Genomic DNA, 14,157 nt, shown 5'->3' with positions numbered 1-14,157 from the left:
GAATCAACAGTGCAGTGTGAAATAATAGACTGGAGTAGGGTAAATTTATCATCGTACTGGAATAGCCTTAAAAGTGGAAAGAAGGAATTGTCTTAATGGTCTAAAATAATCAGTTCGTTGGACGCCCACTCTTGATATACCTGATACAAGGAAGTAGTATCTCCCAATAGAGGTGTTCACGTCCAAGGTAGGAACCAAAAACTGCTCTCACTGAAGATAACGCAATGTAGGATGGAGTAGAATCAGCAATGTTCTTCCAAAAGAACTGAACCCTTCACAAGATGTCGCTGGAGGCAGTGAGTACACCTTCAGATCAGCCTTTCTTCAAAAACTGATATCAAGATCCAATCTGAAGGGATGAGATATCTATCGTATGGACGACTGAATCTTGCGGAATAGAATGGGCGAATTTAAAAAATTTCTCTCCATCCTACTAGAAATCGTATTCCCTACTTTAGAAAAATCATATTTTTCAAGGATCAATGTTGAATCAAGAACCGAACCAGATCTGAACAAAAGCAGTAGGAGAGGGATATACCTGATACGAAGAAATAGTATCTTCCAATGGATGTGTTCACGCCCAAGGAAAGAACAAAAAACTGCTCCTACTGAAGAAGGCGCAGTGCAGGATGGAGCAGAATCAGTAGCATTCTTCAAAAGAACCAGAACTTTCGCAAGAATCAGATGGACAACACGTGAGTACTACTTCCAATCAGCCCTTTCACAAAGGACTGATATCAAGATCCAATATTGATCACTCCCACTGAGAATAAGAGATTGAGCTGGCAGATATGGTGGCGACAGGAAGGAGGTAGCAAGAAAGAATTTAGCGCAGTGATGCTGAATTCTCTCTTCTGTGATTTCAGTTCTGAAGAGGATGTGAATATGAATGTCTTCTTAAGGCTGTCGCCCCCTCCTCCTTTTATAAGCTTAAAGGGATCAACTCCTAATTCCATTAGGAGTTGCTGATCTAAATCATATTTGGATCAGAATTACCTTTAAGTGATAAGGGTAAACCCTTATCTTATCTACAGATTAGATCAACTCCCTCCTAATCCTATTAGGAGGTTTCCAGACCTGAATCACATTCAGATTTAGACTCTCTAAGTGGATAGGGTTAAGACTCAATCCTATCTGTTAATCTAATATCAGAGTTCACCCCTTATTTAATTGATAAAATCAACCCAGTTCGAAATGGGCTTTAGGACCAATAAGGTTATGTGCTCACTTAGCCTTTCAAACTGCTACCCAGTTGGGCTTCCTTGTATGGCGTGAGACCCAAACATTGATCGACACATCAGCCACATGGGTTCAGCCCAGCCTTTATTACAAGGCCTGGCCGAGTACACTATTATGGACAGTGCACCCCTTGAAACCCATCACATGAGCTCTATGGGCCCAACACTTACCCTAAGTGGTCCCTCGGCCAATCCACCTTGTAACACCTAGAGATAGTGGGCAGATGCAAGATTAGCTCATCAGGTATTACCCTCAATGGCCTTACACATAACCTCTCAGCCCATAATGATCAAACACTGCCCGACAAGAGAGGACCTCTCCCTCGGCTACAAGGAACAGTGCTGCACTCTCTACTCACATGGATCTCGGAAATTAAAACCTTTTGCAAATGTTTAGAAACCGTAATATATATACTTTTATATCTCATATAAAATATATTTTGCAAAACAAATCTCAACGATTGAAATCTGCTGCCGGTAGTCTTGGCTTCCATCAGAGAGAGTGCATCCCCAATCATTACCTTTGTCCAACAAAGGGGTTGATCCTGTCACTATGATCACCCACTCACATGAATTCTCAGACTATCCCAACATACCTAGGTTTTGACCCCCGCTAAGGATCTCCAGATTGGCATATCAAAGACAGCCCAATCCGACACCTAGTGCAGTATCATAATCGAGTCTAGGGGTCAGGTGTAACTTTCCAGTTTTACCCATCAATCTCCAAGGTCTAGGGCAATTCTGTAAATCTGGTTCGGTTCAAAGATTCAATTAATCCTACACTGCATGTACCTCGGGTCTCACCCTGGTGGCAGAGACAGGCCACCCCAACCGACTTAGCGGCACATCAGTGTCAGCCTTATCAGGATAGGTCTCCCCAGACCGACCCACTAGCTGTGAACATTCTAAACCAACACAAGTCTCATAAGTGTCTGATTTTAAGGTTATTACACAGAAACACACCACAGGAACATGAAACAAATATGTACTTTATTCATTTACAATAAATTCGTAATGTACATCATTCTGATTGGAGCTAAGGGCATACAACTATCTAACACAATCTTGATCACTTCTGCTAGAAACAGGAAATCGAACTGATAGTAATGGTGGTGGCAGGAAGGAGGCGGCAAGGAGAAATCAGCTCAGTCTCACTGGGTGCTCTGTTCTCTCTCTGAATTTCGAATGTGATTGATCTTCTATAACTGCCGCCCCCTTCTCCATTTATAACCTTAAATGGATCAGCTCCTAATCCCATTATGAGATGCTGATCCAAATCATATTTGGATCTGAATTCCCTTTAAGAGATAAGGATAGATCCTTATCTTATCTGCAGATTAGATCAGCCATCTCCTATTCTGATTAGGAGGTTTCCAGATCTGAATCTGTATTCAGATTTGGACTCTCTGAGTGGATAGGGTAAGATCCTATCCTATTTGCTAATCTAATCCCAGATTCGCCCCTTCTTTAACTGATCAAATCAGCCCATTTCGAAATGGGCTTTAAGCCCATTAATAGTATGTGCTCACTTAGCCTTCCAAAATTGCTGTCCAGTTGGGCTTTCTTGTATGGCGTGGGATCCAAGCATTGATCTATACATCAGCCACAAGGGTTCGGCCCAGCCTTTGTTACAAGGCCTAGCCGAATTCACTGAAAAGCCCAGTGAACCCCTTGAGCCCATCACATGGACTCTATGGGCCAAACACTTACATTAAGTGGTCCTTGGGCCAAGCCACCTTGTAACACCAAGGGACTGTGGGCAGATGCAAGATTAGCCCATCAGGCATTACCCTCAATGGTCTTACACTTAACCTCTCAGCCCATAATGATCATACACTACCCGACAAGAGAGGACTTTTCCCTCGGCTGTAAAGAACAGTGCTGCACTCTCTGCTCACATGGATCCCGGGAATTAAAACCTTTGCAAACAATTTGAAACCGTAACATATATTTACTTTTATATCTCATATAAAATATATTTTGCAAAACAAATCTCAACGATTGAAATCGGTTGCCGGCAGTCTTGGTTTCCATCAGAGAGAGTGCATCCCCAATCATTACCTTTGTCCGACAAAAGGGCTGATCCCCTCACTATGATCACCCACTCAGATGAATTCTCGGATTATCCCAACATACCCAGGTTTTGATCCCCTCTTAGGTTCTCACTGATTGTCATATCAAAGACAGCCCAATCTGACACCTAGTGCAATATCATAATCGAGTCTAGGTGTTAGGTGTAACTTTCCAGTTTTGCCCACTAGTCTCCAAGGTCCAGAGAAATACTGGAAATCTGGTCCGGTTCAAGGTTTCAAGTGATCTAACACTGCATGTGGTTTGGGTCTCACCTAGACAACTGAGACAGGCCACCCAAACACTTGGCAGCACACCAGTGTCAGCCTTAGCAGGATAAATCTCCCCAGACTTATCCAACGGCTGTGAAAATTCTAAGCTAACACGAGTCTCATCAAGTGTCCAGTTTAAGGGTATTACACAGAAACACACCACAATAACAAGAATTAAATATGTACTTTATTCATTTACAATAAATGTCATAAGTACATCAAACTGAATGGAGCTAAGGGCATACACTGTTTAACAACTCCCACTTGCACTTAGGTCCAATCTGGTATAAGCCAGAGTCCCAGACTTTCCACGTGTTTCTCAAACACTTTCTGTGTTTGTGGCTTAGTCCATGGGTCTGCCATATTCTCCATTGATGCTATCTCTGATCAATCTCCCGTAGATCCAGTGTTGTCACACAATAGTGGAATGGGAGATGTGCGGAATTCCAAATTCTAGAATGAACATCTTCATTCATAAGGTAGCCTCACTTACGACAATGTGATCGGCTTGGGTTGTGGAGTCTGCCGTGGACCCCTGTTTGCTGCTTTTCTAGCAAACAACACATGATCCTATCGTGAAAACATACCCAGATGTAGACTTTCTATCATCTGGATCTGACTGGAAATCGGCATCAGTATACCCCTGGATCTGTAGTGAGCTACCATCGAATACCAAACAAATCTCTTTTGTCCTTCGAAGGTACTTCAGTAAATTTTTCACAGCGGTCCAGTGCTCCTGCCCTGGGTTGGCTTGTAATCTGCTTACCACACTCACTGCCTGAGCAATGTCAGGACGAATGCACAACATGACATACATGATGCTCTCTACGGCTGAGGCATAGGGAACGTCCTTCATGCCCTCGATCTCCTCAGAAGTCTTGGGAGACGTCTTCTTGGAGAGAGTGACTCCGTACCTGAAAGGAACATTTCTTTTCTTGAAGTTCTCCATGCAGTATCTCTTGACAATTTTGTCAATGTAGGCAGATTGGGATATTCCTATTATCCGCATCGATCTATCTCTATAGAGTCGAAGACCCAGTATATAAGAGGCTTCTCTAAGATCTTTCATGGAGAATTGCTGTGAAAGCCATTCTTTCACTGTAGTCAACATTCCTACATCATTCCCAATGAGTGAAATGTCGTCCACATACAGAACTAGAAACGGAACCTTATCCCTGTTGGACTTCCAGTAAACACAAGGCTCATCCGGGTTCTGCTCAAAGTCAAACTTTTTGACGGTAGAGTCAAACCGGATGTTCCAACTCCTAGAATCTTGCTTAAGTTCATATATGAATCTATTTAATTTACATACCATGTGTTCTTGACCCGCAGCTATGAAACCTTGCGGTTGCTGCATGTGGATATCTTCAGTAAGATCTCCATTCAGGAATGTAGTTTTGACATCCATTTGCCAAATCTCGTAGTCATGGTATGCTGCTACAACTAGTAGGATCCGAATGAATTTAAGCATGTTCACAGGCAAAAAAGTTTCCTCATAATCGATGCCCTTTTTCTGAGTGTACCCTTTCACCACAAGACGAGCTTTGTAGGTCTCAACCTTACCATCGGGGCCCTTCTTCCTCTTATAGTTCCATTTGCAACCAATTGCTTTTACCCCGGGGGGCGGATCTACTAGAGTCCAGACTCCATTGGTCTCCATTGAGTCCATCTCAGCTCTCATGGCATCTACCCACTTCAGGGAATCTATGTCCAACATAGCTTCTGCATAAGTTACGGGATCCTCCTCACTAGTCAAGGCTTCCACTAGGTAACTATCCTGGTCATAGCCAAAATGGATTGGTGGCCTGGACACCCGGGTAGATCTTCTAAGTTGGTCAATACCTGGAACCTGATGGACACATCCCACTGACCCTGAGCTCTCCTCATCAAGAACTATTTCCTGACGGTGTGAGTCCAGGAATAGGCAACGACTGGTCATGGATTCCAACTTGTCCGTACTCATTCTTTTAACGTGCGTAGGACAACCCCAAATCTTCAAGTGTCTGACACTTGGTTTCTTTCCGGTTCAATGTTCATATGGAGTATTTGGAACAGATTTGGTTGGAACTCGATTCAGCACGTATATCACAGTCTCTAATGCGTAACCCCAAAAGGATGTGGGTAACTCTGAGTGTACGAGAAGTGACCGGACCATATCCAAAAAGGTCATATTCCTCCTCTCTGAAACACCGTTAAGCTGTGGTGTAGCAGGAGGAGCCAACTGTGACACTATCCCGTTGACCTTCAAGTAGTCCCTGAATTCGTCAGAGAGATATTCGCCTCCTCGATCTGATCGAAGGGCCTTGATTTGTCTCCCTATCTATTTCTCGACCTCTTGTTTGAACTCTTTAAACTTTTCAAAGAATTTGGACTTGTGCCTCATTAGGTACATGTAACCATACTGAGAATAGTTATCGGTGAATGTAATGAAATACACGTGCTGGTTACGAGTCCTAACACTCAGGGGACCACATACATCACTATGTATAAGGTCAAGTGTGCCTGTACATCTTTCAGGCTTACCGTTAAATGGCCGTTTTGTCATCTTACCCTGAAGGCAAAGCTCACAAGTGGGAAGATCTTCTACAGTTAGAAAATCTAAAGGACCATCCTTTACCAGCCTTGTGATACGGTCACACCGATATGGCCAAGTCAGTAATGCCACAGGTACGTGGGATTAACTGTGTCACGGATTCTTTTCTTGGGGATATCAGCCGACGTAGTTTCGGCAATGTTAGTTTCTAGAGAAGGATGTAGAACATAGAGACCGTTCTCCAGTTCCTCATATGCGATGAATCTGTTGTTTCTTTTAATAGTAATCGTATTACTAAAGAAGATAGAATAACTATCAGCACACAGTTTTGAGACAAAAATCAATTTTCTTAAATTCTGTACAAAAAGACAATCTTTGAGTACAATTATTCCTTCTCTAAAAATTAACTCTACGGTTCCTATAGCCGCAACTGCAACACTTGCAGAAGTCCCCAAGTAAAGCGTTACTTCTCCTTCACTCAGCCTTTTGCTTACCTTGAACCCCTGCAGTGAGTTACACGCATGAGTTGAAGCCCTAGAGTCAATACACTAGGACGCAGGAGCAACAAACAAATTGGTTTCTATGACACAAGATTCGAGATTACCTTTCTTGGATTCCAGGTATTGAGGACAGTTCCTTATCCAGTGGCCGGTTTGCTTACAATAGTGACAGGCATTAGATGCCTTGTCCTTCCTCTGCTTCTTGGGTTTGGTGGCCTTCTTCTAGGGCTTTCTCTTTGCCCTCCTCTTCTTGGCCAATTTGCCTGCTTCAACAAGAATGGCAATGGGCTCATCCTTCTTAATCAATTCTTCGGCCCTCTGTAACATATTGCTGAGTTCCTGGAAGTTGACATTCTACTTGTTCACGTTGTAGTTCATGATGAATGGATTGAAGGACGGAGGCAAAGAGTTTAGAATAGCATTGATCTGGGTTACTAGATCCAGTCCGGATCCAAGAGCCTCCAGTTCGTTGATATAACCCATCATCCGAAGACAATGGGCGTGAACTTGTTGGCCCTTGGACATCTGTGCGGTCATGAACTTTTTCTAGACCTTCTGTCGTGAACTTGTTGGCCCTGCAAGTTTCTCTATCATTTGATCAATAAATGGCAAAGGGAAGTGATCTTTCCTAGTGGCCTCATTCAACTTCCGATAGTCTATGCACACCCTCCAGGCAGTTATTGTTCTTGTGGGAGTCAATTCATTATTTTCATTTAGAATTATAGTAGTCCCCCCTTTCTTTGGTACAACTTGAACATGACTTACTCATGATGAATCAGAAATCGGGTAGATAAATACCTGATTCGAGCCATTTCAGAATTTTTGTCTTCACTACCTGTTGCATTTTAGGATTCAACCTCCTTTGTGGTTGTGCCTTGGGATTGCAGCCTTCTTCCATCAGAATTTTGTGCATGCATACCAAAGGGTTAATCCCTTTTATGTCGGCGATACTCCATCCGATAGCCAATATATGTTGCTTGAGCACTCTCACAAGCTTTTCCTCTCGAAGACCTGTCAATTCAGAAGAGATAATCACAGGTAAGGTGGAACTTTCTCCCAAAAATATATATTTCAAATGAGAAGGTAAAGGTTTAAGTTCCAAAGCTGGAGGTGCTTTGATGGAGGGTAGCAATTGTTTGGTAGATGTCGGCCCTTCTAGTGGCAGAAATTTTCCTTTTCTAAAAATTGGGATTGGGATTGGGATTGGGAGGTGCTTTGATGGAGGGTAGCAATTGTTTAAGTTCCAATCATACTCGATTTTCAAAAAATTAGGATTGGGAGAGCCCCAACCCACCAGAGTTGCATTGCAATTGGCTGATAGGTCCATTAAGCGTCCTAGGGGGATCATAGAAGATGTGTTGGTTAAAGTAGATAAATTCATTTTTCCCGTTGATTTCATTGTATTAGACATGCAAGAAGATGTGGATGTCCCTCTCATCCTAGGGAGACATTTTCAGGCTACTGGGAAGGCAATGATTGATGTCCAACAAGGATAACTCAGCCTTAGGATACAAGATGAGGAAATAATTTTTAAAATGTTTGATGCCATGAAACATGCACCCTCTAGTGATGACTCTTGTTACATGATTGATGCTATTGATGATGCAATTAATGATTGCTTCCAGGTGAGTAGATCGGCTGACCCTCTTGAACCCTGCCTACAACAAGGAGAAGTTGAAATGGGAGAAAATGAGGAAATAAACCTCATGATGACATACTTGAATGATAAGCCTCAATTCAAAGGGAAGGGATTTCTCAAGTTAGAAGACTTAGGCAAAACTCCTGTACCAAAAGGGAAGCCGTCATCTCAAGAACCCCCCACCCTTGAATTGAAGCAATTACCACCCCACTTGGAGTATGCTTTCCTCGAGGAACCATCAGCTCTCCCTGTAATAATTTCCGCATCCTTGAACCCATTGCAAAAAGAAAAATTGCTAAGAGTGTTGCGGGAACACAAAAATGCACTAGCTTGGAGGGTAGAGGACATCAAAGGCATTAGCCCATCAATATGCACACACAAAATTTTGATGGAAGAGGACAGCAAGCCCTCAGTTCAGCCCCAAAGACGCCTAAACCCAAATGCCAGGATCATTTATCCTTTCTCTGACAGTTCTTGGGTGAGTCCCGTACAAGTCGTTCCCAAGAAAGGGGGTATGACCGTTGTTCCAAATGAAAAAAATGAACTCATGCCGACTAAAACTGTCACCGGGTGGCGAGTACGCATTGATTATAGGAAATTAAATGAAGCCACCCATAAAGACCACTTTCCTCTCCCATTCATGGACCAAATGTTAGAGAGGCTAGCCGGGCATGAGTATTATTGTTTCTTGGATGGATATTCAGGTACAATCAGATCCCAATTGCACTAGAGGACCAAGAAAAGACCACCTTCACTTGCCCTTATGTACCTTTGCATACTGAAGGATGCCATTCAGATTGTGCAATGCCCCAACAACCTTTCAGCGGTGTATGATGTCCATATTTTCTGATATGGTTGAAAAATTTATTAAGGTTTTTATGGATGATTTTTCAGTTTTTGGTTCTTCATTTGATGCATGCTTGAATAATTTGGAACAAGTGCTTAGGAGAGGCGAATAGACACATCTAGTGCTGAATTGGGAAAAGTGTCATTTTATGGTGCAGGAAGGCATAGTGCTTGGACATAAGATTTCACAGAAAGGAATAGTAGTTGACAAAGCTAAAGTGGAGGCAATTGAGAAGTTGCCACCCCCCTTTATCTGTCCGTTCTATAAGAAGCTTCTTGGGGCATGTTGGATTCTAGAGAAGATTTATTAAGGAATCTTCAAAGATAGCCAAGCCATTGTCTACTTTGCTTCAGAAAGAAGTGGCTTTTGAATTTTCAGCTGAATGCCTACAGGCATTCAACACTTTGAAAGACAAGTTGATCAATGCACCCATCATGATAGCGCCAGATTGGACACTTCCATTTGAACTAATGTGTGATGCGAGTGATTCATCTGTAGGAGCTGTTTTAGGACAAAGAGTGAATAAACATTTTCAGCCGATTTACTATGCTAGTAGAACCTTGAATGGAGCACAACTAAATTACACCACAACAGAAAAAGAGCTACTAGCGGTAATCTTTGCACTTGATATGTTTCATTCATATCTGATTTTGTCCAAAGTTATTGTGTACACAGACCACTCGGCATTGAGGCACTTGCTTACCAAGAAAAATTCAAAACCAAGACTGATCTGGTGGATCCTACTGCTGCAAGAATTTGACATTGAAATACGAGACATGAAGGGTACTGCAAACCTGGCTGCTGATCATCTCTCCCGGTTGGACAGGTAGGCTCAAAAGAAGAGAAAACCAGCAACATTCGAGAAGAATTTATAGATGAACAGGTGTACTCCATTCAGGAATATTCATCTCCTTGGAACCCTTTTTGTACAAAGTATGTGCAGATCAAATCATAAGGAGATGTGTCCCCAAGGAGGTGATGGAATCGGTACTCCAATTTTGCCATGATAGAGAAGCAGGAGGGCATTTCGGAGCTAGCCGCACCGTAGCTAAGGTCTTGTTATCAGGTTTTTATTGGCCAACATTATTCAAAGATGCCCATAGGTATGTGTCCACATGTGACAAATTCCAAAGAATGGGTAACATTTCCTGACAGAATGAAATGCCCCTTTCTAATATCCTGATCTATGAAATTTTTGATGTCTGGGGTATAGATTTCATGGGCCCTTCCCGAATTCTTTTGGGAATAAGTATATCCTCGTTGTTGTTGATTATGTGTATAAATGGGTGGAAGCCTTGGCTTTACCCACAAATGACTCTAGGAGGGTAGTACATTTCCTGAAAAAGCTTTTCACTCGATTTGGCACTCCTCGAGCTATAATTAGTGATAGGGGAACTCATTTCTGCAACACTCACTTTGAACGGTTAATGCAAAAATATGGAATTAAACACAAATTGGCTACCCCTTATCACCCTCAAACTAATGGCCAAGTGGAGTTGGCTAACAGGGAGCTCAAAAGAATTCTAGAGAAGACCGTAGCATTTGCCAGGAAAGATTGGGCCATCAAATTGGATGATGCATTATGGGCATATAGAACTGCATATAAAACACCCCTTGGCATGTCCCCATACAGGTTGGTCTTTGGTAAAGCATGTCATTTACCGGTCGAGTTAGAGCATAAGGCCTATTGGGCACTAAAATTCTTAAATTTTGACATACAGGCCACGGGTGCTAAGAGGCGGTTGCAATTGAATGAGATGGATGAATTCAGACTTGCCGCCTATGAGAATGCCAGGGTTTACAAAGATAGAATTAAAAAGTGGCATGATAAGAACTTGTTGAGATGGGATTTTCATGTAGGCCGGCAAGTGTTATTGTACAATTCCCATCTCCGCCTGTTCCTAGGCAAGCTGAGATCCAGGTGGTCTAGACCTTTCACAATTACAGAGGTTTTTCCCCATGGGGCCGTAGATGTCACCCACCTGGTTCAAGGCACATTTAAGGTAAATAGTCAGCGCCTGAAACCATATTTGGTGGGCGGCACAGTGCCCCCTCCATCCACTCTCTATCTAGATAACCAGTGACCCTCCAACATGATAATATTCAAATACTTAGTCATAAACTGTCTAACTTGCATACTGTTATAGAATTTTTTTTGTTTTTGATTATTTTTAGGATGTTAGTTAGAATAATAAAGCTTCTAATCTCTCCTTCTAGTTTGGAGTGATTTCTAGCAGAAGAGGCTTTCTACTAAAAGAACCATTGCACAATTTAATCTTCAGGAAGTTCTCTACACCACTCTCTTCACTTGGTATTGCTCTTATTGGATTTATTGTTACTCCCTAACACTAGGAACATTGGGGACAATGTTCATCTTAAGTGTGGGGGACTTAGGCTGAGGCCAGGGTGTGGGGCTGGAACCATGCACCTAAAATCCCCCAAGTTCATTGCTGTTTATTAGGTGAATTTAAAGAGGGAGTATAAAGAGTTGAGGGAGACCAACGTTTATATCAGTTTTTATTCTTGAGAATGATCCAACTTAGCACATGCATGAGGTTAAGGGGGCTGAATATGTCTTTCATCATGACTAGCCCTAGCTACCTTCATGTGTATGAAAGCACTCAATTTCATCATTAATGGTTAGTCGAGCTAGTTCACTTCTGAACTGTTGATGCATGAGATTCAACAAATGCAAAAAGGACAAAGCCCAATTGACTCCACTATTCCGAGCTGAATAGTAAAACTAGCAGCTTGGAATATGAGTCTTGTTATCTGCCTCAAGCCTGTGACTAGTGTGATATGGAGCATAAAATGCACTCACACCAAAAGAAGAAGAAAAGGGTCAGATGGAGCATAAAATACACTCACACCTAGAAAATAATTGAGGAAAGAAAAAGAAAAATTGGTGATGGCTGAGGTTCACAGGGACAAAATGCAGTTGAACTCTCAATGAGGTGCAGTTACAGATTCGAACCTACTACAAAGTAATGGTTAATTTTCATAGTCAAGGAGATGATCTACATATTGAACGGGAGTGAAACCTGGAGCTTGAAGAATCTCATATTCTCTCTTTCCTTGGCTCTTGTGCATGTGTTAAATGGTAGTTTATATGAATAGGAGTTGAATACTTACAAAAGTTTCCCGACCACTCAATGCAATTCACTCCTACAAATTCATCCGGTAAATGGTGAGAATAAAGGGGGGGATGATCAGTTTATGGCTGATGTCTTTGCTTGAGGACAAGTAAAAGCTTAAGTGTGGGGGTATTTGATGAGTACATGGTTTACCTACAACTTATGAAGTTTTATGCATGATTTTATGATGGTTTGTTTGAGTTTCACCCCATTTTTAGTTTAATTTCAGGAAATATTTTCGGGAAACCATATCAAGAAAAAGAAGGCATAAAACAAGAAAAAAAAGAACCAAAATTACATTAATTTATCCCAACCCAGCCAAGAGAGCAATAGATGATCACTCGGCCCATGTAGCCCATGCTACACTCTTTGGGAGAACCCAAAGAGAGAGCCTAGCAAGAAAGCTAAATTTGGCCCAGCAAAGAGGAGGCCCATTTCAGCTCAAAAGCAGCCTAGATTGCAGCACAAAACAACTCAAAATTCAGCTAAGTTATAGCCCAAATTGCAGCCCAAAGGGAGCTAGGGGTGGCAACTTCTAGAGGCTTCAAGAGAAGAAAGGGGGGCAGCACTCTAGAAGGTTCAAGAGGAGACAAGGGCAACCAATTCTAGAAGCTTCAAGAGAGGCCTCTTGACTCCTTGAAAGCCTATTTAAGGAGGTCTCTTGAAGGGGGAAGGTGTTCAATTGCCTATGTTCAAGATTCTCTAGTCCCTTGGGTTCGAAATTCAAGAAGAGGAGAAGAGAGAGCTAGGCGCAAGAAGAAGAAGGAGCTGAGGAGATCCAAGTATCCAAGAGAGAAGAAGGTGAGTTCGATGGAGGGGAAGCTTGATTGAGAGATCTAGGTTACATTCTTACTTAGTTTTTGTTTTCTTTGAATTCGAATTCAGCTTTAGATCATGTAGTTTCTCTTCATTTCTTTCTTTTTTTCTTGCTGTAATGGAGATTGAATGTTGTAAATTCAGATTATGTGATTAAGTTTTCTGGAATCATTCAAATGGATTAGATCCAGCTTTGATGTTTCTTGATTAGAGAATTGATTGTAGAACTGATGGGCCGAATTGTTCTCTTACAAATCCAAATATGAAATAATTTCAGATCTGAGATTTGTAATGTCTGAATTGCTTGAGAAAGAATTCAGACATTCATTATTCAGCTTGGCCGATCTGTTCTAACCTCTTGGAATTTCTAGAGTGCTTGAGAGAGACTCTAGAAATTCAGATCTGCTATTCAAGAACTGAATTGAATGCAATGTTAGAGATAACTTGCACAATTTAGTTGGTGATCAATTCAATCTGAATTGATGCCCTTGAATTGTTTGATCTAATGCATGCATGAATGATTAGATTCTTGATAGAGATATAAGAATCATCATTCATGCATAGGATGAACATGCACTTGAAAGAGGTTGTTCATTGCCCTGTCGTACTCTATTCGAATGATCTAAGAGGACTGATTGCTGAATCATGAATTTGTAATTTTAGCCTATTCTCTCAACTTGAAAGCAAGGTGTTGAACCAATGCCTATTAGGTACTTTGTAGTTTAGAATTGCAGATTTGAATAAACTATAGTAGTCGGTTAATCAGATAAGAGCTGTCTTGTTTAGTATGAGTAGTTACTACCTAAATCATCGTGGGAACGATACTCTACTCATCTCTTTATTACTTGAGCGGCTAGTGCACTTGCTAGTGTCACAATGACCCCCTAGTAAGATGATGAGACGGCCATTTAACGGTAAGCCTGAAAGATGTACATGCACGCTTGACTTTATACAAACTGATGTATGTGGTCCCATGAGTGTTAGGACTCGTAACCCGCACTACTTCATATGAACTTTGGACCGGAAAAAAACCAAGTGTCAGACACTTGAAGATTTGGGGTTGTCCAGCACACGTTAAAAGAACGAGTGCGGATAAATTGGAATCCAA

The 14,157-nt window shown here is 41.8% G+C and overlaps 1 protein-coding gene across 1 annotated transcript in view; it reads left to right on the top strand.

Moving 5' to 3' along the window:
• Nucleotides 1–8,148: 8,148 nt before the first annotated feature.
• Nucleotides 8,149–14,157, top strand: part of LOC148800683 (uncharacterized) — a 30,479-nt gene continuing 24,470 nt past the window's right edge. The window contains exons 1-4 of the mRNA XM_088903821.1: nucleotides 8,149–8,730; nucleotides 9,257–9,379; nucleotides 9,492–9,925; nucleotides 10,313–11,102. Coding sequence (XP_088759947.1) covers nucleotides 8,149–8,730; nucleotides 9,257–9,379; nucleotides 9,492–9,925; nucleotides 10,313–11,102 — 1,929 coding nt within the window. The remainder of the gene's footprint in view (nucleotides 8,731–9,256; nucleotides 9,380–9,491; nucleotides 9,926–10,312; nucleotides 11,103–14,157) is intronic.

The sequence above is a fragment of the Nelumbo nucifera genome, chromosome 4 (assembly GCF_055504915.1).
Source record: "Nelumbo nucifera cultivar China Antique chromosome 4, China Antique-T2T, whole genome shotgun sequence".
NCBI lineage: Eukaryota > Viridiplantae > Streptophyta > Magnoliopsida > Proteales > Nelumbonaceae > Nelumbo > Nelumbo nucifera.
The sequence above is the reverse complement of the archived record's forward strand: the minus strand, read 5'-3'. Positions and strand labels throughout refer to the sequence as shown.